The 25,816-nt window shown below is 19.3% G+C and overlaps 3 protein-coding genes across 4 annotated transcripts; 2 read left to right on the top strand and 1 right to left on the bottom strand.

The window, feature by feature from the left end:
* Positions 1–996: 996 nt before the first annotated feature.
* LOC100872871 (uncharacterized) lies at positions 997–4,898 on the top strand. Its single transcript, XM_003689582.4, has 4 exons — positions 997–1,215; positions 3,264–3,398; positions 3,786–4,102; positions 4,325–4,898. Exons 1-4 carry the CDS (start codon positions 1,138–1,140, stop codon positions 4,593–4,595), a joined length of 801 nt encoding a protein of 266 aa, XP_003689630.1. The 5' UTR covers positions 997–1,137; the 3' UTR covers positions 4,596–4,898.
* A 2,017-nt stretch (positions 4,899–6,915) lies between these two features.
* On the bottom strand, positions 6,916–9,102 carry LOC100868234 (calcium and integrin-binding protein 1). Its single transcript, XM_003689625.4, has 5 exons — positions 8,533–9,102; positions 8,441–8,475; positions 7,864–8,111; positions 7,591–7,789; positions 6,916–7,514 (listed from the first exon to the last, which is right to left on the bottom strand). The coding sequence occupies exons 1-5, from the start codon at positions 8,638–8,640 to the stop codon at positions 7,493–7,495; spliced, it is 612 nt and encodes a 203-aa protein (XP_003689673.2). The 5' UTR covers positions 8,641–9,102; the 3' UTR covers positions 6,916–7,492.
* retm (real-time) lies at positions 9,091–25,407 on the top strand. Of its 2 annotated transcripts, XM_012494814.3 has the most exons (17): positions 9,091–9,349; positions 9,430–9,527; positions 13,453–13,602; positions 13,861–13,992; positions 14,358–14,486; positions 14,566–14,669; positions 14,835–14,911; positions 15,033–15,335; positions 15,730–15,818; positions 15,891–16,028; positions 16,233–16,353; positions 21,392–21,516; positions 21,726–21,794; positions 23,364–23,610; positions 23,831–23,937; positions 24,435–24,577; positions 24,648–25,407. In XM_012494814.3, exons 2-17 carry the CDS (start codon positions 9,465–9,467, stop codon positions 24,715–24,717), a joined length of 2,067 nt encoding a protein of 688 aa, XP_012350268.2. In that variant the 5' UTR covers positions 9,091–9,349; positions 9,430–9,464; the 3' UTR covers positions 24,718–25,407. The 2 variants fall into 2 exon arrangements, with proteins under 2 accessions (XP_012350268.2, XP_086759395.1); XM_086903269.1 differs by lacking the exon at positions 21,726–21,794.
* The last annotated feature ends 409 nt before the right edge of the window (positions 25,408–25,816 follow it).

Here is a 25,816-nt window from a genome sequence, read left to right as displayed (position 1 = left end):
TAAATATACATGCAATTTGATATCATATAAAATAAAAGATAATAAGTGAAAATAAGTCACAAAAATATTTTAATCTATGTCTCTAATATTGATAAAAAGAATAAATATTGTTTAATTACTTTTTAAATTCTCTTTTTCATTATTTTATTCATTTCTTATTTTTTATGATGTATTATAATATATTAAATATTTCTAAGAATCACCATGATGTTGAGTGATAATATATATTTGATATTAATGATTTCATTAAATTATTACAAATTTTTAATTTGTTAATTACTTACTTTACAAAATAAAATAAAAAATGAATGTATCTAGAAATACCATTAAATTATTAATCTATATAAAATAAAATAGATTTTACTTCTCCAAATAACTTTTTAGATATTAAATACATCTATAACAATTAAATTAATTATATTATACATTTATACATTTATATTATATATATTATGCATTTATTAATTATACTTTATGTTACATTTATTAAATTTCACTTTAATCTATTCATATATGTGTCGATTATATTTGTCGATTTATTTTTTATTTATTTAGATTTGTTTTGTATTGTTCATGTTAATTAATAATATTTTATAACATAAATTCAACATTTTATAACATAAATCAAAGTAAAATATTAAGAAAGTTAAAATTTAATTAAATGTTAAAATAAAATGTTAAATAGATATTAAATTTTGGAAAAATGACTAACTAAGAAATAGAATGAAACGCGAAACGAAGAAAAGTTTTGAGAACATAAATTCCAAAAAGTGAAAGAAAATCTTGAAAGAACCAAAAATCAGGTATCGTCCTTCTTTGAAGGAAAAATTCTGCGCGGTACGATTTAGTGAATTTTCCACAAGAGGGGTGTGTACTTATCTCCATGGAAGTGGTACCGCCCCTAAAACAGACGGACCAATCCCGTGATATAAACCAACCCCCGTTCCGCACGTAACTCGGAGCTTGATCGAGGGTGAACTCTCGAAAGGAGACTTCAGTTTTCTCGGTGTCGTCTATCGAGAACGATAAAACGACTCTCTTGCAGTGAGATTCCAGATTAAAAAAAAAATTTATTAAGAAAAAAAAGTCGCAGAACTACATCCTTATTAGTTTTGTCGAACAATTGATTACAACAGGATGGCAGGCCCGTATTTATCACCACTGGGCCCTCAGGCTGACTTACTTACCGAATATATGTTTGGGAGACGTCGTCAGGTCAGTGTACGTTTCTTTTTTGGTTCTGTTTACTTTTTTCTTTATATTTTCATATATTTACGCTTATATTATTGAAAATAATCAAAACATATTCAATATTTTCTAGTTTTTCTTTTCAAAATCCTTTTTTTTCTTATACACTTTTATAATTTGTAATCTTGTTAATAATTTTCTATATAATATGTTTCTGTCTATAAACAAATATTTCATTTTATTATACATTTTTAATTAAATTAATCATTAATTCATTTCATTAATTCTTTACGGTTGTACTTGATTCATTTGTTTTGGCGGCAATTTATATATTCTACATTTCAATATTATGTAATATAAAATTTGTGATTTGTAAGGTTTTTTAAAGCTTTACATATAAAAAAATATCATTTATAATTTTCAGAAACAATTAATTAATAATTACTAATTACTACTAAAGAATTTAAAAGAAATAGACATAAAAATATATTTATTTATTCGCAATACAAAATAATACATAAAATTTATTATTTCATAAATAATTTATTAGAAAAAAAATATTATATTATAAAATAAAATAAAAATCAAAAAGAAATTATTTTTTTAATAATTATTCAAAGATATTAATATAAATGTAATATAAATATATAAATGATATAAATATTTTAGAAAATATATTTTTCTTATTTATCATTTTTCTTGATATGTTATGAATTATGAAAATAATTCAAATTAAAATTTAATGTAATGCGTAATTAAAGTGAAATTATAGAAATATGTATTTATAAAACAAATTTTACATGTATAAGTTATAAGAAAAACTTCTTAAAGAAATCTTAGAGTTAATAAAAATATCAATCATCATTTATTTCTTCTAATTTTATTTTTTTTATTAATTTAAATAATGCATATTACTTGTATTTCTAAAATTACTTAATAAGATGTGTTTCTTTGATATTCAAAATTCTGTCAATTGGACATTTTTTATTAATTCATTATTTATGTCTCTTATTTCAACGAATATACTTTTCGTCAATATTTTCATTATTTCTTTTTTAAACCTATATATTTTTCATGTATTTTTTTCTCTTCCTTGTTTACTGAATTTTTAAAAATTTATTATATCCATTAAGCATGTACTTAAGCATGTAAATTAGAAAGCATGTTTGTAAAATATTATTTAAATATATATAATATGTGTAAAATATGATATCATTATTGTAGATCTTGAACAATCTTAGATATTACTCAATTTATAATTTTAAATATAAATGTATATTTCATAAAGATTTAAAAATGCACATAGAGTTTTCTTAATTTTTTTTATATTTATATTATATTTTATATTTATATAATTCTATAAAATTTCATGAATTATTATATAAATAATCATTGATTGTTAGTAGTATTTTTCTCATATCTTCTATATTTTTATTTTGCTTGTTAATTGAAATTTAAATATATATTATTTAACTATTTATTTTTACATTTAATTTTATTTATCTCTAAAAAAGAAAACATTTACTAAGTAAAATTTTCACTTTTTAAAAAAATTCATTATAAATTCATTACATAATTAAAAAAATTTTTAAATTTTTATATTAAATAATCTTCTTAATTTCTTTTTTAAAAGATTAATTTGAAAGAAAGAGAGATTATATAAAACATACTACTAATATTTACAGAATTATAATATGATTAATTTGTATTAGTAATTATATTTCAATTATATAGTATTATTTTTAACATAATACATTAAATTATTTTGTAATACACATGTTTTCTAGTACAAAAAAATTATATCATTAGATATTTCTTTAAATATTTTCTTCGGCTTTGAAAGAATGAAATAAAAGAATGAAACAAAAACATAAGTGAAAATAGGAATATATAAATAAATAGTATAGTTATGGTTTTTCTGTAAATATTTAATTCGATTCTTTAACTTTCATATGATGTAGATAGTAATATTATTGCATATTTCATTTTCCATCAAAATTATTATAAATTAAAAAACATAAAATACAATAATATTTATGTATGATTATTAATTATCCTTAATCATGTCTGAATAGAGACGCAATCGGACGACTTTCACTCCACAACAGCTTCAAGAATTGGAATCACTTTTCCAGAAGACCCACTATCCAGATGTTTTCTTAAGAGAAGAAGTCGCTCTTAGAATTTCGCTGTCAGAGGCTCGTGTTCAGGTTAAAAAAAATAAATATTTTTTTGTTACATATTTTATTTATTTTTTTTTTGATATCAAATTAATAGAATTAGAATAAATGATAATTTGTTAAGAACTTAATCTCTTTTATATTTCTTTATCTTTTTAATCTTAGTTCTTATTTAGAATAATTTATGTTGTTTATTATTATATTATAATATAATAATATAATAATTGTAAATAAATGTGAATTTATAAATGTTTATTTTTATTTTAAAAAAATTTAACAAATAATAACATTAAATGCATAATGTCATTTATTATAATACATAATATTTATATTTCATAAACGTAAATTAATTAATAATATTTGTAAATGCATATATTTTATGTGATAAAGATAAAAAAAAATTATTTGTTGTTTTAGGTTTGGTTCCAGAATCGGCGAGCAAAATGGCGAAAACAAGCCCGATTGCAATTGTTACAAGATGCATGGAGAATGCGATGTTTGGGATTAGGAAGTGCGGCACCTCTTCTTTTGAGGCCGCCACCCACAACCTCTTTAGAACGACCTGATGCTACGACACCACCACCACCACCACCACCGCCACCCCCACCGCCTCCACCATCTTCTGCCTCTGCTACCAATGGACCATCTTTGACGGCAACCAATGCTGACAAAATATCCGACACTTCAACTTTATCCGTTTGCAGAGATTATAGAATTTTGCCACCTCCTCACGGGTAACAAAATAATTTTTTTTTATCCTTTAAATATATCGATATTTTATATTATATATAATAAATTTGAATTTTATTAATTAATAATTAATATAACTTTGAAAAAAAAATCAAAATAAAAAAATATCGCTTCTTCTCTGTATTTTACTTCTATATTATAATTTTCTGTATTATATTTCTACTTGAATTTGCATTCTTATATATAAAAAATAATTATTGTTTCAGATATTCTTTGACGTGTGAAAAATCTCCAGAGAGAATGAAATGTGGTTGTGGTTCTCCACCAAGAATATGCGGTAGTCCAATAGAAAGAGATATCAATTTAAGTGTTAGAGATAGGCCGCAGGAAGCTGAAATGGATCTCACTGTGAAAGGTCCACCTCGACACACACCGATTGCCACTTTATTTCATCAATTACCCCAGCAAGAACTCAGTCCTTCGCAAAATATCGATGAACCTTTGGACGTTACACTTAATGCTAACAAAAATAATTAATTAATTGTTTTTATTATTTCAAGTCTATATATAATTCAGTTTCATACTTATGAGTTCGTTCATTGTTTTTTCAGTTTTCCATTTAAAAAATGATTAAGTGTAATACATTAATCAGGTTTTAAAAAAACTTTATTCTAAAGCTATACACTATTAAAATTTCACACACAAATAAAAATATTATTTATAATTTTATTAAAATATGTAGGTAGTTAGTTTGGAATTAATGTTTCTTTATTGATAAACTTTATATTTATAAATTATTATTTCATAAAAATATACCTTCGATACTAAAGTCAATATTAAGAATCTACAAAATATTTTAATCTCAGTAAAAATTTTTAGATTTGCATTATTTTATTCTTTCTATATGCTCTTCTTGCTCAATATTTTACAAAACTATGAAATAACTTATTATTTATTTTACATTGTGTAATTTTTATTATCTCTTATTGAGATAAATAAATATAGTTTATTTTTCTTTCTATTATCCATGTGTAATTAGAAATGTAAATATATGTTTTTTACATTATCTTTAACAAATTATATTTATTAATACAAATGATAACTATTATATAGAATGTATTATTTATTTTAATAATCAACAATACATTTTTTTTCAAAACTGCAAAAAGTAATAATTTTTAAAAAAAATCATGTGATTTTGGAAATATATGGTAATTAAAAGATTTTTTTTTCTATAAATACAGGTATTTAGAAAATATTAATATAGATTTTATTTTTTAATTGTTATGATCTAGTCATAATTTTATTTTGTTATTTATTAATAAAATTTATTAGAATAAATTTCGTATTCATATTTTTTATTGTTAATAATATAAATGTTCTTAATACGTTTCAAAATAATAAATGCAAACTAAAATCATGTAATAAATAAAGGAAGTACTTTTTCAAAATTTTAAATATAAAATAATTACGTTTAAGCTAGTATTAAATATATTACTTTATACGATTTTTTTTGTTCATACATGTATTAAATTTTTTAATTGTTATATTATATTAATTGTATTGCTAATAAAAGACTAATGTAATAGTAATGATAAAACGATAATTGTACACAGGGGATTAAAATCTTATTAATCTCACACATTACTTACTTCATAAGTAAGTATTATGATTCAATAACTAAAAGCAAATTTCATTATGACAATACTTATTAAAACAAAATTTCTATATTATTAATAATCATGTTAAAATATTAAATTATGTTTTTTAAGCGAAATTTTAAAAAAAATCGAAAAATAATAATATTTAATTAAAGCAAATCCATAAATAAAATAAATATATGTTATAAATTATATTTCATAATTATGAATATTAAAAGGCACAAAATATTGAAAAAAATATAAATACTCTTTATGTAGTCGAAAGTATTAAATTCATTTTACAAAAACACAATAATTTAGATTTGCACAACTTAAATAAAAAAATGTTATTAACCTCAAAAATTTATAACTTTTTCATATTTAAGAAAATATATTATAATATATCATTATAATTGCTTTTGGATAAGTTATTAGGTTAAAATTAATTTATTCTTTTTTTAATGAAAATAAAATTGTATGTGCTGTAAGCATTTGAAAAGTTGCATCAGTTCAAACATTGTTCCATTGTTTTTGTATGTTTTTTATTTATTTAAAAATATTTGTATATGCTATTTTCATAATATAATATTATTTAAATCATCAACAATCATTTTATAATTATATACATTATATAAAACATTATATTCAATTAATATAATATTCAAAATATTTACAAAATAAAATTTCTAATAAATTAACGTTTATAATATATTATATATTCTTTTTTTATCATTTTTATTTTTCTATAAATTTATGCTATAACTTTTAATATATGAACGGTATAATCATTTTGTGATTGAAATATTTTTTTGAGGAATGAAGATGATTTTTATTGATTCGATACCTAGGTAGTTATCGATATTTTTCATTAATTCGATTTATAACTTATATCGAAAAAAAATCGATATTTTCAAGAAATGTGTTCGTTAATTTATATTTAATAATGGTTGGAATTAAAATTAAATTTCAATATAAAATTACAAATAAGTAAAAAAACTTTTTCGATTCTGTTAGTATAATATTTTAATTCTTTACACAGGCCATAATTTTTTTCAAACTATTATTTGTTCAATAATTATTATAAATATTATTCTATAATTAATTTCTATAATAATATTCTATAAATAATTTATTGCACTTCTACAACAACTGTTAGTGGCTGACCTTATATATATTTTTAATATAAATTAATAAAAAAATCAATAAATAAATATTAGTTTTCCTTTCTATATAAATTCATATATTTTTTAAAAATTAGTATGTGTATAATAATGTGTATAATAAATAAACATCAATTAAATAATAGGATATTAATCATAATATTTTATATTGTAATAAAAAAAAATTTTATATTTTATAACATATAATTATATAAATTAATTAAATTATATTATAAATATTTATATATATTTATAATTTGTGATAATAATTTTATATATATGTAAATATTTTAATCTATACAACATGAATTTACATCAAAATATTAAAACAAAAAAATTTAATTTAAAGTCAATAAACATTTTAATAAACTATTATATTGTATATTACTAGTTATATATGGCAGTTTAGTTTAAGACAATTCTATAACTATATTCCTTAGAAAACAAGAAAGTTATTTTTAATATAGTAGGCCTTTAGAAAATATTGGCACACTTTAAATTCATAAGATTATTTTTTTTTTTATACTAAATATTATAATAATTAGGCTTATTGAGTATATTGAAATACTTCAATAATAATATAATGTTCAGTCTTATGTTGTTCTTTTACTACTTTTTACTAATATTCTATATTTCATAAACGTATGCAGAAACTCCTAAAAACAAATATGAATATTAAATACCATATTCAATGTGTAATTTAATAAATTCATATCATAAATGATTACTTACTTTGAAAAATCACTACTTTTTTCTATAATATGTTCAAATTCTGCAAAGCTAAGTGCACCATCATCATCTAAATCTGCTTCATCAAGTATATATTGAAGAACTTGTTGTATATCTGTTTCATTTAATCTTTGTGGAGCAGTAAGTCTATCTACTACTTGTCTTAAATCTCCAATACCAAGCATATCATCTCCATCAAAATCTACATATAATATGTTATAACTTAATAATTATATAGAAATAAAATTTATAAGAAAAATAAGATATAAATATTACCAAATATTCTAAATGCATGTTCTGCTTTGACAGCTTTTGGAGCTGCATCACTAAAAACAGACATCATGTCTAAAAAGTCTTCAAAGGTACAATCTCCATCTTGGCTTGAACTAAAAACTTTACAAATTCTATCTCCAAAGGGATTTACTCTTAATTCAGGATATTGTAAGATTTTAGACATTGGAAGTTTTGCATTTCTGTTATGACCAACTTTTTCTGGAGCAAGTGCTTTAAACTTTTGATGTGCACTATCATACAAAATAAAAATTTTAAACATTAATTAGTAATTTTTTATAAATAATTTATTTGAAATATAAAAATAATATATAAAAATATAAAAATTGATTTTTGATTGATTTTTGATACAAAATAATAATTTTATAAAAAAATATAATATTACTACAATAAAATCTTATTAATATTATTAATATTATAATTTGAATAAATAAATTTTTTTTATTTTGAAATTTAAGCACATCTTTAAATAGTTTATTTTTAATTTATTAATGTAATTATTAAGATATTATTAAATAGATATATTATAGATATATTATATAAATGATATAAATATACTTACTGCAAAACTTCTTTTTTCGTAAAATATGTCAAATCCTAAAATATAAAATATAAATAAAATTTATGAATTATTCAATTATTAAATAATAGTACCTGATAATCTTGTAGTTCATCTTCAGAAAACTGACTTTTACCTATTCCCATTTTTAAAAAAATTTGAAAAAGCTTATTATTATTTATTATTGTATACACAATTTTCATACATGAGATGTCTATTTTTTTAAAGTTTTGGTGTTTGCATTATACTCGTATATATATACTCGTCTGAAACGATCGATAAATACCTTTCATCTAAAAAGACTTTTATCTACTAGATAATGTAAAATAATGTCAATAATAATTTCTTTTTAAATTATAAATTAATAATATATAAAATAATAATTAATAAATTTTATAAGCTTCAATATTATAAAGTGTTATAAATTAAAAATTATAAAATAAATTTTTTATAGGTTAGGTATCACCGGAAACTAATATCTAATTATGTTAAACAAACGTATATATTTTTTTATATTTTAGATTTTTTAAACAATAAATAGTTATAAATATATAATTTGTTTTAAAGTTATTTAAATATTTAAATGTTATCTATTTTAATTAATGTAATCTTTCTGATTGGTTCTAGTCTAGGGACATATATGATTTGTGCTCATTGGTTGTACTGTAATCTATATTTGTGCCATTTAGCAAAAACTGTTTTTGTGATATTTATGTTATTTTGTTTCTGTGTTGTATAATATATAATGAAATATTAATTATATCAAGTTTTTGTTTATAAGTTGCATAATTTATAATTCATATTGAAATATTTTTTAATAATTATAAAGTGAAGAGACATTGATATTGACAAATGAAATAAAAGAAGGTTAAAAATTGACTTATTATAACCTATAAAATTTATTTTTTCTCGGTCAGTTAATATATTTAATTATTATTTAATTAAATTAATCATTATAATAGTTCTATTTAGTTCTATTTATATTTTTACAGTTTTTGTTAGCAGTCAATTTATAAGAAGACGTGATATGGTTCAACAATATCAATCGCCTGTTCGGGTGTATAAGCATCCTTTTCCACTCGTGATGATGGTGCGTTTATTATATATTTTTTTATTTTAATAGTAATAGTATCTAATACATTTATTTTATCTTAATATTATAGATATATAAATTATTTGTGTTATTTTATATTTTATATTGTTTTTTAAATCATTGTATTATGTTTAGTATATAACATAATATATGTATATTATGTACGTAACTCATAGATTAAATATTAAATTACGTACAATATGTAAATTAATAAAATGAACTCATTATTAGTTAATTTTTGAATTTGAAAACAAATGGATATATTTGTTTTAAAATGTTGATGCTAATAATTCAAATTTTGTAAATTAAAATATAATTTTAATACCATATATTATGCAAAGCAAAAAAAAGGTAATTAAAAGAAATGTAAATTAATTAGTCATTTCAATGCATTTTATATAATCATAAAGATAATATTATTAAACTTTTGTCAAAAAGTTTCATATATATAAAGATTGTATAATTTTCTATAACAACTAAGAGACCAGATTATATATATTTTTCTTGCTTCTATGTTATTCAGCTTTTTTTTTTGCTGTGCATAGTAATTAAAATAATGATATTAAAAATAGTTCATTTACATTTTATTTTATATTTTTATTATTATATTCTATATTTATCATTATTATTGAATTCCTTATTATTTATATTGTATTTAAAATACAAATCACAAGTAACTTGTTCTTTTTTTGAAATCAATAGCACAGCCAAATTTTTAATAACAAAAAAAAATTAACTTTATTTTATTTAAATATTTGTAATAATGTTTTAAATTTATATTGAGCAATGCATAATTTTTTTATTCCTACATATCATTTATACATTATATTTAACACTATGCATCTTGCTATTTAATTATACATCTAAGATATATATTATAATATTAATCAGGAGTATTCATTTGCAATTATTACAATAATTTTAATTATAGAAAAATTCTTGTTCATTATATGTTATGTTTTATAATATAAGCTGTATTTTTTTCTTTTTTTTTTATGTATTGAAATATTTATTTCTAATAATATTTTATCATATAAAAGAAATAGAAAAGACATAAGCCAAATATAGAGATAGAAATTTACAACAAATATAAGTGATAAAATAAATTAAAACTGATTGGAAATAATAATTTATTAATATCATTTCATACAATCTATTTATAAATTTTTTTTCACATATATATAAAATTTTCACATATATAAAATTTTATACATATATATATAAAAGAATAATATTAATCCCAAAATGTTCTGTAAGATGATTCCATAAAATATCAAGCAATATATACTATACAATGAAAAAGAAAATATTGTTCATTAAATTATATTTTTAATTACGTTTGAAAATGTAAAAAAATCGCATACCAATAAATAATTTAAAATAAAATATAATATTTTTATAAGATTTCAATAAAATTTTTGGGTTTTGATTTTGGCAATTGTATTAGATTGAGATCCGTATTCGCTTTTATAAATCCTTTAATGGATTTAATCACTGGTATCCTTATTGACAGTGAAAACATAACGATATAGATTGATATTATAAAGTGTAAGAATAAAAGAAGGATAAAATAAAATTTTAGTCATTCGGTGTTAGAGATAATAATCAAAAACCGGATGCTGGCTATGTATCTGTTGAATCTTTAGATTCTTAATGAATATTACCAGAATATTTTTATAATTTATACAAAATTTATTTTTTTTGCATTTTTTATGATACTTTTTAACATTTACAATATCTCTTGTTTTTCGATTTATCGTATCATCTTTGGATGTACGCATACTTATGTTTCAAACGGCGAAATACCATACATAACCTCATCTTATTAATTTAGTGAATAATAATTTCAATTTATTAATGAAATTACTATTTTTATATATTTTTTAGCTTTATATATATATATATATATTGTTTATATATATATATATATACAATATATTCTTCGAAATATATTTCTTTTCTTAAATGATAATCCTATAATCTCTTGAGATAATCATCCGAACAAATTCAATTTATCTTAAAAATATTTATAATATAATTTTTAATAATTTTATAATTTTTTTTTAATAAGTTTTTTTTTAATTTTTTATTAAATATTAATTTAATTTTATACAGACTAACTATTTGAAATTATAATTAATATTATATATATTTTAGATCTAGAATTTGTTATAATGTCATTAGAATATATCGTTTTATTTTCTAGATACAACATTCTTTCTCATTCTTGATAGATAAGATTTTAAAATTGTTTTATTTATTATATCGCACTGTTTCATAAAATCATTATTGTTATTTGAATATTTTTTTAACATGTTAACATTTAAAACTTGCATCATTTTTATTCTATATATGCTATTTAATAATATGCAATTTATTTGTTTTATTAAACATTTACTATATGAGTAATTAAATCTATATCTATAAAAAAATGTTAGAAATTATAAAAAATAAGAATAATAATAAATATTATTAGTGAATATAAAAATATATAAAAATGAATTCTATGTATTAATTTTTTGCAAAATTAACATATGTATCTTATAGTTTTATTGTGACTAATTATAAATGCTTTTATATTTATATATATATTTATTTTTTATTTTATATATATGCATATGATAATATTATGTTGAGCAATTTTCTAAATAATATACATTATATACATAAAGAACACGATAATAATAAATTTATATAATTTTATATGTCTTGTACTTGATCTTGATTGCTATGTAAATATATTCTTGTATTTTTTACAATCTTAGTTCGATTTAATTATTTAAATCATATATCTATTTGATATTTTAAAAAAATTCATCTAAACATTCGATTCATAAATCATATCATCGAAATATCACAATATTCTTTATAATATCATAAATCTTTCCTCCGCTTTTACGATTTTTTATCCATATATACGATTTCAGATTTTAAATTTTATATACAAAGATTGCAATAGAATACACAATATTAAATTACATTTCATTATATCATTCGCTTTCATTGATTCTCATTCTCATCATCAATTCAGATTCAAGAAAGCAGAAGGCAAATATCAGCAGACAATTCCTGAAGTATCTTCCTTAATTGTCATGATGCGAGCTTGCAAGTTGCTACAGCTAAGTTAAACACCAGCGAGCAATGGATACATTTCAGTAAGCAAATCAGAATATGAAATTGTCAAAATCATTGCATGATAAAGATTTGAAAATAGTTATAGAATTACTTTTATAAGCGAAAATATAAAATTTTTTAGTGGATGGTACTTCATTTATTAAAATTTGTACTAATAATAGTATCATATATTATATTAAATTTATATTTATATATGTATGAAAGTACAAAATATATTAATCATAAATATTGGTTATAAATATGAAAAACAATTTATTAGTATTTTTATATAAAAAAGTATTTTTCTAAAGTGGTAAATTTTGAATCTCTCTCTCTCTCTCTCTCTCTCTCTCTCTCTCTCTCTCTCTCTCTCTCTCTCTCTCTCTCTCTCTCTTCTCTTCTCTTCTTTTCTCTTGTCTTTTCTGTCTCTAAATACCAATGAAAATTAAAAAATATAAAAAAAATAATGAAAATACGCACATGTACATACATACAAATCCATTTCACATATATATACAAAATAATAAATAAATTATTAAATGTCAATTTCAACTTGATATATTGAAAATATAAATATGTTATATAAAAAACATTGTAATAGAGTGCATTGCTATTTGACTTAAGAAAGAGCAAGTTAAAGCTTACTTTTATCAATAAATTTTTGTAAATTTATATGTTATATTATACATTAAAATTTCATTTTATAATATTTTTACGTTTTCTATTTTATGATTTTTGCATGTACTCTTAATACTAATTTATGAAAGCTTTTACATTTAATTCTTATAAATCTTTATTTTATTTATAGGCATATGAGCGCAGATTTCCGACCTGTCCGCAAATTCCTGTTTTTGTTGGTTGCGAAATAGTTTCTGATGAAGAAAGTAAAAATGGTTCTATTAGAATAACGGAACGGCGATGTAAATTAAACGTTGAAGCTCCATATATTTTAAAAAAAGTACGTATATGTAAAAGTTCGTTAATTAATCAAATTTTTTTTAAGTTAATATAATTCTAAAATGTATTATTTTAAAACGAGTTCAATGATGTAGTATATAATATTTAAATTTTGTAATTCAAAAATTTAGATTTGATTAACATAATAAATTATTTCATATCAATTATTAAAATATGATAATGATATTATAATATTTAAATTATATAATTTATATATTCTACTACAATATTTTATATACTTTCTTTTTTCTTATTTCAGATCATTGGTGTAGATTTTGTCTATTTTATTCAAAAAAATATTTTAGACCGACGAAATAGTATTCTAGAAATAGAAGCATACAATGAAAGTTTTTCGTCCAGAGTAACGGTTATCGAAAAGTGCAGGTATTTTGTAAGTATTTAAATTAATTTATTAGTTGTGATTTTATTTATGTAAAGTTTATAAAAAAATATAAAAAAATATAAAAAAATTTATTAGTTGTGATTTTATTTATGTAAAGTTTATATAAAAATATAAAGTTTATGTAAAGTTTTTAAATTAATTTATTAGTTGTGATTTTATTTATGTAAAGTTTATAAAAAAATATAAAAAAAACTAATATAATTAGTTTAATCAAATAATTTTTAATATTTTATAAATAAAGTATCTTTATATAATATATTTTTTAAATAAAAAAATATATTATTATATAATATTAATTTAATGTAAATTATAAGAATGAATGTTGGAGAAGAATTAATTTTGTATAATTATAGGTTCATCCTGAGAATTCAGAATGGACATGTTTTGAACAAACTGCAAGTTTAGATATTAAAAATTTTTTTGGATTTGAAAATTCAATGGAAAAATTAGCAATGAAACAATATGCTCAAAATATTGCCAAGGTATTGATAATGTTTTTCTTAAAATAATATTTCCTATTTTAATGAAATATATGAATGTTATATAATGAATATTATTTAGGGTAAAGAGATAATTGAATATTTTATAAATCAATTGAAGGAGGAAGGTATTATATATGTAGCTCCATGGAAAGATCCAAATGAGATGTCTGAAAAGAATGAAGGGTAAGTTTAAAATTCTAAAAAATAAATTTATATTTTTAATTTTATTACTAATTTTATTAATTTTATTACTATTTTCAAAGATTTTCTATTTTTTATATAAAAAAATTAATTAAATAAATATCTGTATAATAATAAATATATCAGTTTATTTATTTCTTTTTTTAGAAATATTGTAAAAAATCAAGAATCTCTTAATCAAGAAGAAACTTACTCTTATACAGACAATAAATTACAAAATAGAGGTATACTAAATTATATTATTTATTGTTTTATACGCAATATTTATAAATTTATTGAGTTAAAAATATGAAAAATTATATTGAAATTATATTAAAATTTTAAATAAAAAAAATATAATTTTAGAAATGCAGTTATCTTCAGATTACATAGAAAGATACTTAGGAAAACTTGATATGATGCAAGAAAGCAAACTTATTCAATTACGACAAGGCATAAAAGAATTGCGGGGAAGTTCAGTACCGGGAGACGCAACACTTTTGAGATTTTTAAGAGCAACTGAATTTTCAATTGAAAAAGCAAAGGAAATGCTAACACAAACATTACATTGGAGAAAAAAGCACCAAATAGATAAACTACTTGAAGAATATGAAGTACCACAAGTTGTAAAAGATTATTTTCCTGGTGGCTGGCATTATTTTGATAAAGGTATTTTTAATTTCTATTGTTATTTATAGTCATTAGTTTTTTGTCAATAATATAAAAAAGTACATGTATTTCTTAATTATTATAGAATAAAATATATATTAAAAATCATTACATTAAATGATTTATTCAATGATTTATCATATAAATATTGTATGTGAAATTTGAATTTTTATATGCAATAAATATTTTTTTATTGTTTTTTATGCTGCATAAAAATTATAATTATATCTATTTTATAACTGTGTTAAAAATAATATTTTTTTAAGAAAAATTTTTTTAATTCATATTTATTATTATATTTATTTATTAAAGTTTTTATTATTATTATTAGATCTTATCAGAACAAATATAGTAATTTAATAATAATAAAATAGTAAAATTTATTAATTTATAGATGGTCAACCTTTATATATTTTAAGAATGGGGCAAATGGATGTAAAAGGATTATTGAAATCTATTGGAGAAGATGATTTATTGATGCTGGTAAATCTTATTTATATGATAAAATTGTATATTATATTATATAGTTTCTTATAATGTTCAGAATTATTATAGGTATTACATATTTGTGAAGAAGGATTAGTTCTAATGGAAGAAGCAACTGCTGTTTCTGGTCATCCAGTTTCTCAATGGTGTTTACTTATAGATCTTGAAGGTCTAAATATGCGCCACTTATGGAGACCTGGTATAAAGGTACATAAAATTTATTTAATATAATCTATAATATATTTTTTGTTTAATAAGTATATAATAATAATAATAATATGCATTATTACTTACATACTTAGATTTTATTTTTTTCATATTATTCTCACTTAATATAATATGCACATAGCAAATTGAAATTGAAAGGTAAACAATTTCTTTTCAAATTATTATTTTTATATTTTGTTTTAGGCTTTATTACATATTATTGAAATCGTTGAAATAAATTATCCAGAAACAATGGGAAGAGTTTTAATTATGCGAGCACCTAGATGTTTTCCTATTTTGTGGACGCTGATAAGCACGTTTATAAGTAAGTAAATAATCAAATTTTATAAAATCATATCATTATTACATATCAATTTCAATATGAATTTATGAACAAAAATCGAATGAAATTGTTAACTTTATTGATAACAGTTACTAATTTTTTAATTTTTAAATTATTTCTTTTTTTGTAGATAATTTTGTAGATTAACATAATTTTTTTACATAATAATTAATAGAATAAATATAGGAATATATGCATCAATATCTTTCATTTGTTTATTTTTATAATTATTATATAGATAAAGAGAAAAAGAATTGTTAGTCGATTCTAGGTAGTTTTTAATAGTTAGAACAATTGCCTGACAAGCGGAAGATTCGCGTTTGATTTAGATAATTAATCAATCAGCTTTTTTTTCTTATATAAAATATAAAAATAAGTTAATATATTCTACATTTTTTTATATTTTAAAATAATTTATGTTGACATGATAAGTTTCTGAAGCTATGTGAGTTTCTAAATATTTTATTGTATATAATATATTTTTATGGCGATTCAAGTTATACATTTTATAAAGTTTATTTTTTTTATAAGATGCATAAATGTTCCATAGAATTCGAATTTAAATTTCATGGAAACTATTTCAATATATTATTTTATATTATTTTCAAAAAATTTTATTTTATTTTATTTTAATTATTCACTTTTATGCTTGGAATCATTATTTTATTGGAAGAATATCCATTGTATTTTTGTGCAATAAAAAGATTATTCTAATATTTTAATATATTATTTCATTATACATGTACATATTAATGTATATATATATATATATATATAAAACTTCTTTTTGCTGTTTTTTCTTTAAAGATGTTGTTGTTTATTATTTTGAATTTTTATTTATCATATTGCTCAATGTAATATTCAAAATTCAATTTTTAAGTAACAATATAGAACAACTTCATTAACGATTTTAATTTTAATTTATATAATATAAAATTTGCTTGTCATATTTTTTTTCAAAGTATAAATAATTAATTGTAATTTTTTTCTACTTTCATGAAAATAAAAATTTATGCAAATATATATGCAATAAAAGCTTTATTTCATTTTATAATTATTTTTTATTTTATTCTTTAAAATAGAAAAGATAATAATCAAAAAATTACTGCTATTTTTTAATTAATTGAAAATTATAACAATTTCATTCGATCTTAAATCAATAAAAATATTGTATACTTATAGTATTTTTATAGTAAAAAATATTTCAGATATTATCTATTTATATTTTACAATTTTTATTTTTTATTCAATTACGTCATTTTTATATTGCATTCTGTCAGAATGAGATTATATATTTTCATTCGGTTGTAATTAGATCGTACTAATAATTCTTGTTCAATGAGAACATATCTATATTACTTTCTGTTATGACTATATTATACAGATGGAAATCTTAATAAAAAAAATAATAAATAAAATTATTTTAACTATTATTCATTATTCGAAGCATCAAAGAACAATTAAATGTAGCTTTGAATAAAAGTTGTAACTGTAATTTTAATTTAACTTTATTCAAAGATTTCAATTAACTAAATAATACATACCGTGTATGATTGTATATGATAATGAATAATGTTTTAATTATGATTTTGATTTATGATTTCATCTACTCTTTTATTCCAAGAATGTGCAAGTGTGTTAATAATATCAATGAAAATCCATCACCTAGCAGAAATGAACAATCACAACTCTTAGCTATTTTAAATAATTATTTTTTTATAATAATACCGAAAGAAATCAAATTAAAAAATAGTTGTAAAATTTTCTTTAATATTTTGCCAAAAAAAAAATTAAAGATTGTATTATCATCTAATTCTTCTTGTTGAAAAAATACTCAAGATAAATATTATATGGTTAACAAGAAATAAGAATTTTCTCATAGTACTGAAATATCAAATCAAAAAATAATTATAGAATTGTTTACAATGTACTTTTCAAAAGGAACGAAAATTAAAGAACAATAATTATTGTAATCATTTTAAACGCCATTAGAAAAGAAAAATAACAACAAAGAATGCAATCAATGAAGAAATCGTAATCCAGCGATGTTCCCCAAAAAATAATTTGAAATTTAAATGTCAAAATATGTAATTGATTCAATAATTTATTATCATTCATGAAGAATATATATTTCTGAACAACTCTCGTAAAAATTGGTATTATTCTCAACTTACTATTGGATAAAAACGAATAATTTATTAGACAAATTTCTAGTATAAAGAAGAAAATTAAAAAACACAGAATATGCATATACATTATATTGATACATGATCAAAAAGGTGAAGAATTGTTTTAATATAATTATTCATTTTATTTTTACAAATTTGAAAAAAAATCTATTCTCGCTTGTTACAGCTGAATACATTCCTTCGATAAGATTGCAAGCTTCTTAGAAAGCACCCATATGAATGAATTAGCGATATGAAAACTAAATTGTTTAATTCCATTAAAATAATCATTTGATTTTTTTTAGAAGTATTTTGGCAAAAAAATTAAAAACTTATGAAGTAGAGTTTCAATCAATTTAATCTGAATAGCTTAACTGTAGAAAATTGTCAATAATGAAAACAATTCTTCCGTACTATTCAAAATGTTTGAAGCACGAAATATATGAAAGCAATTCTTTCGAAGTATTCAAAATGTTTGGATACATCCATCAAAAAGGAAGAAAAAAACAAGAAAAATAGATAAATAATAGAAAAAAAATAAGAAGATCAAATTGAAAAAAAAATATATATATATATATAGAAAATTAATGCATTTGATGCATACAAAAATTGATTATTTTAGTTTTTCAATCTCTATTAAGAAGCATAGAGAAACAATTTTATAATTTTGAATGACACAGCGGGCAAACAATGCATGTATATCGATATAGAAAAAATTAATATATTTGAAAATTGATTATTTTAAACTATTACTTATATTACTTTTAATCTATGTTAAGAAATGTAAAAAATTAATAAATATTCCACATTTATACAGAAAATTAATATGATATTAAATCATATTTGTATAAAGAAATTGATATGAATTATGTTTGAATTTCTAATATATAATACAAATATAAATTTGTAATTACTTTGTAATATATAATATAAAGTATATTTTAAAATATTAATTATTATAATATTAATTTTTAGCTTACTTTCATATAAATATATACCTTCATATAAAAGTATTTATAGAAATAGCAGAAAAAATTAAAAAATCTATTTTTACATTTAATTTTATTAATAAAAAATGGATTTTAACATACCAAATTTTGAAATACTTATTTTAATCCACATATTCCCCAGTGATTTGTTCAGCCGGTTAACTTTGTCCTTGTCTATAGCTTAATCTTCGAACTATTTTAGTTATATTTTCTCTTTCAGTTACTCATTAAAAATAATTGTAGTCTAAATATTTGATAGTTATCCCCAGTGATTGAATATCTAATAACAAAAAATCTTTGATCTAATAAAAATCTTTATAAAAAAATTTTTGTCTAATGATAAGAAAAAATCTTATTGTTATTATTGTCTTTTTATTAGAGATAATATTTGTCGAAATAAAAAGTATTAATTTAAAAATTTATTATAAAAATTATAAATAAATAAATAAAATAATTTCTTGATCTATGAAAAATATTCATTCTTATTTTCAAAATTAATCAATCTTTAAAGCAATAGGAATCTTTATAAGTTTCGTTAAATCTATTCCTATTATCTTTAACAAATGACTGTCAACACTTTTTGATTTTATTAAATATCTACAGAATCAATACATTTAAAATTTCAATGAACGTTATTTTTATTACCTTAATGAATTTTTACGAGGCATAATTCAAAGAATTATTTATTTTTAACATAATTATAGAAATAACTTTTATTACATTTAATATTACCATTTTCATATTCATTTCATTCAAAATAATTTTCCATAATAATTAAATGATATTTTTTCAAAAATATCATTTAATAAAATAATAACAAAATTATAACTGCTGATTTTTAGTTTTTGTATTAAAAAAAAAAACTAAATAAAAATAATTTTGTATAAAATTTACTTAATACGTAATTTAGTCGGCATGCCGATTCTCTTAATGAATTATTATTATTATTCAAAATTCATGATTTTATGATAATATAAAATAAATTAATAATAAAATTAATAAATTATAAATCAGCTATTAAATTTATCTTGAATTATAAATTGATTAATAATGATTTTAAATATATCTAATTATAATTATTAATTCTATAAAAGGTATATTATTACATTATTACAAAGATGTATTATATTACATACCTATGTTTACTATTCGACGTCCGAAACAAGAAGAAAGAAAGAAAAAAGGTTTCAATCCTTAATATATCGCGAATATAAAAAAAAAACATAACAGTATTATTTTCTAATCATAGATGTCACAATTATATATCTATTAATGAGTTTATTTTTCAATAATACTTATTTATAAATAATTCGATTTATAAGAAAATAAATCAATTTTCTTATAAATATTAAATTAATTAATAATTCAATAACAAAAATAAAAAAAAAAACATTACATTTCAATAAATCCTTAAAAGAATTTTAGCGAAATTATACAGAATTACAGATAATATATAATATATTTTTTTAAAATTTTAATTTTTTATTCTTATAATTAAAAATAATATTTGATTTACCACTATTGTTTTTAATTTATTTATTTTTAAGAAATAAATATATTTTATACATTTATATATTGTGTTGTATATGTTTAAAGTATTCTAAGCTTTAAATTTATATAGTAAATAAGAAAAAGATGAAAGAAAAAAATCTAAATATAAGTTGATTTTGACAAAGCGACGTTGATAAAAAAATAGAATTGCTTTAGAAAAATAAATTCTTTAACATTACTAAATTATCTACATTTTATTATTTCTTAACAGATCAACTCGAATATTTTTAATAATATTAATAAAAAAAATAATATCTTATTATATGTAATTTTTATGTATAAAATTTTAATATTTTTAATTTTCACACACAGATGAAAATACAAGAAAAAAGTTCATATTTTACTGTGGCACCAATTATCAAGAACAAGGTCCAGGCAATTTAAGTGATTATATTGATCCTGAATTTATGCCAGATTTTCTTGGAGGATCGTCTGAGGTAAGAATGAATTATTATAATTTATTGATTCTTGATTTAGGTATAAAATGTAATTTTAATATTAATAAAACATATCTTTCTCTCAGATGTGAACGTGTATGTTTTCATTTATATGCGGTAAAAAGTAATATAAGAATTAGTACTTCCAGTGATTAACATTTTTTAGTATTAAATTTTATACTTAGCAATAATATATTTTAATATGGTAGGACAATGTGTGCGAGATATATGGTATGGTACCTCGAAGATATTATATATTCAACGCAACTGCTAATAACGTAAGGATTTTTATATCTTTGATTTATTTGTTGAAAATTGTAGTTATATTTTGTGTTGTTTACGTTTCATTATTATCTTTTTTTATGAAATATTTGCACCTATTGAAAATATACTTTAATTTAATAATTAATTGATTTAATAATTAAAAAAAAAAAAAGAAGAAGAAATATACATGTAAAATGTTATCTAATTGATGCACGAAAATACTAAATTCTAGGTATCATGTTAATTTAAAATGTAATTAAATATATGAATTCATTTATTCTTTTTATGAATTTCATATAAATCATATATAAAAGAATTAATAAGATATTAGATATTATAACTAAATTTTTGGCTAAATAAAAAATAATTAATTGACGAAAAAAAAGAATAACAAGTTAATAATTATTAAGATATAAGGTGAGAATTGATAATTAATGTAATTAAGTGTTATGTTATAATAATGAATGATATACTATGCTATAATATGGTATATTAAATAGGTATAGAACAATTAAACATTTAATCGGCATTTTTATTAAATGAGATAATATTATAACTTTTTCTTTATATTTTTCAAAATTATTATTATTTTGCATTTAATAATATCTGTTTCATGTAATGATATTTATTTCGGATGATATTTTCATCTTTTAGAATAGAAAAAAGTTGCATCGTTTTTTACAATATTTTATCAATAATTGTATAAATTGCTATTAAAAAATATGATAAAACACAATAAAGATAAATATATAAAATATAAAATAGTTTTTTACATATATGTATTTCTAAAAATTTATGAAATTTTATAGGAAAAAATTCATCACATAGAATTTTATACAATAAAAATTGAATAATTGACAATCTAAATTAATATTAATAAATAAATTATTAAGAGATTATTTATTGGATAAAAAGAATTTTGTATTCTGGTCTATATTAAATTTTACTTTCACTGTTCTATAAATATTCTATAAGTATTCTATTTTTATCCAACTATTATATTATAATATTATTATACAACTGCTATTATAAGTACTTAATTTGGATGTCGATTTTTCAGCAATTATTCAATTTTTACTGCGTATCAATTTAAGTATGTGATGTGAGAATTAGTGGTAGTATTTTTACAGTTCATATATGTTCATAAATTATGTACTTACACATATATTAATACAAAAATGTCACATCATGTTATATCTCCAATTTGTTTCCTTATGCTATTCCTTTCTATATACGTAAAATATACGTAATACATTATGGACTTAAAAAATGGTGCCTAAGGGCATTCCCGTTGAAATTGAAGACGAAGAAGAAAAATTATTAATTATTATATTTAAAAGGATTAAATTAAAAAAAAAATTGAAATACCTGATATTCACTTTACTGAATTCAATGGGGATTCCCTTTTAATGATGGGGATGATATCTATGCATACGTATTTGCGTGAAAAGTTCGAAATATATAACAAATAAATACTGTATGCATTATTTATTATGTTATCTTTTATAATACTTATAAAGGATTATAAGATATATTATAAGATAAATAGAACTATATTTAACATATATTTCTATTTATATTAGACTTACATCACCGAAGGAGGAATTGTTCCCAAACATCTTTATAAAATGGAATTAGAACCTACATCTATTCAAGAAGAACATAATCTGTATCATTCGATTAGTTTAAGTCGTGGACAAATTCATCGTGTAATAATTCGTTCAAATGATCCAGGATCAGTTTTAACATGGGATTTTGATGTAATGCGCCATAATATCATATTTACCGTACTTTATCAAGGTCATGATGATACAATTAATCCTTCTTTAGGTATGTATATATCAATAAAATGTAAAATAATTTTAAGTTTAAAAAATTATACATATAACTTTTAAAATGAAAAAAATATTTAAAAAATTGTTAGTACTCAGATTAAAATTTAACTTTAACAATTATTATTTGTAATATATTGTATATAATTTTATTATTTATTATTATCATTTATTATTATTGTATATAATTGTATAAATGATTAATATAAATTTTTCAGAAACTGTTACAGATGAAGATGCAGAACTGTTAGAAACAAAAGAAATAAAAGGTCATTTCATTAAAGTTGAACCTAGTATTATTTGTCATGATGGTGAAAGTATTCAAGTAAGTATAAAAAAAAATTTAAATAAGAAGTACAATTAAAATACATAATAATTTACATAAAATCTCCTATTACTAATTCCTTATTGTACATAATATAACACAAGTATGCTATATGTTATGTAAAATATTTTACATAACATATAGCATACATATAATATATAATATATCTATATAATCATATAATAGAATTGAATGATATTCAAACTCGAAAATAAAAAATAACTAATTTCCGAAATTATTTTCTTTCTCTTATCAAATTTGTAATAAAAGTAATAATAGTTATAGAAATAAAATAAGTATATGTACAGCATATTCAATTACAAATATTAAAAAATTTAAGTAATTTTAGAGTAATTTTTCAAACAAAAGCAAGAAATCAAAAATAAAAAATTTTAAATTTTGCTAAATTTTTTCTTTTTAAATAATTTTAAAGATTCTATAAGGAATTTACAATATAATACGTAATAATTATATAAAACTTATTTATTTTTATACAGGGTTCTCACATAATGCAAGAAGCAGGTATATATATATTACAATGGCATAATCAAGATGATCCAGGAGAATTTCTTCCATCCATTAGTAGCCATAAAGCACAACTTATGTACTTCTATGAGACATTATCTTCAACTCATTATAGGTATTTCTTTAATTCTTAATTTTTATATAATTACTATATCATAAATATAATTATATAATTTAATGTTTAGGGGTTCCATGATGAGTTTGCAATCTGCTATAAGTACAAAATCAGAAGCAACTTCATTCTTGTCCAGATGACGTGTAAAAGATATTTCATAGAGAATTTATCAATGTTTAAAATTATGAAACATTGAGAATAGTGATTTAATTTTAATAAATTTATTAATTTGTTTTTGAATTTCTTCCATTATAATAATGTTTTAGCTTTTGAATCTCTAGTTTATAATAACACTATTTTAAATATGTTTCTATTAAATTGTAATCATTAATTAAAATGCACGAAATTTTAATTCCAAAAATATATATAACAATTTGAAGTATAATTTAAATTTTAAATTGGAAATTAATGTAGTATAATTGTTAATATTCCCTTATATTTATTTTAATATATTTTTATTTAAATTATATGAAGATTTTATATTCTATGTATTTTTTTTTACTTTATTCTATATATATTTTTTTAAATTATGTGCAAATTTATTAATTAATTTATTATTGTTTGATTTTATATATTTTATACTAAAGGAAAATTCAAATATAACACTTGATAATGATCGCCAAGCGTTAATCAATTATTAATATCAAAAATGGATTTGTAGTAAATAATAATTTGAAATCAGATTCAGTATAATAAAATATTAATTGAATAGGATTTTGTTTATTATATTATTTATATATATTATATTTATATTATATTTATAAAATTTATAATAAACAATGATTTGAATTTGATATCAATTTGTACAAATAAATATAATTTTGAACGTACATTAAAGTACATATATTACATATATTTTATTCACCTTATTGCTGAGTTAAGTTTTTTTTTTTTTTCGTTTAAATCTTATATTATCGCTGATCGATGTTTCAAAATAGTTGCATATACTTATATATATTATGTTTTTATAAAATCATTATTTTAGATAAACATTGTAAAATGTAATAATTGTATTTTTTATATTAAAAATTAGACATATTATAATTTTAAAAAATGATAAAAGTATATTCAATCGATATCTTTATTTAATTGTACTTCATTTGTGACTATGCACTAAAAAGAAGTACGAATAAAGAGAGCAAATATTAAGAAAAGGATAAAGATTGAGCAAAAATTTTAAATTTAGCGCCATTTTCAATATACTGTAAATGAAATATATAAATATATATAAGGAAAAGA

Source organism: Apis florea, unplaced genomic scaffold (assembly GCF_048593485.1).
Source record: "Apis florea isolate Af1SG1 unplaced genomic scaffold, ASM4859348v1 contig_2291_pilon, whole genome shotgun sequence".
Taxonomy (NCBI): domain Eukaryota; kingdom Metazoa; phylum Arthropoda; class Insecta; order Hymenoptera; family Apidae; genus Apis; species Apis florea.
The sequence above is the reverse complement of the archived record's forward strand: the minus strand, read 5'-3'. Positions and strand labels throughout refer to the sequence as shown.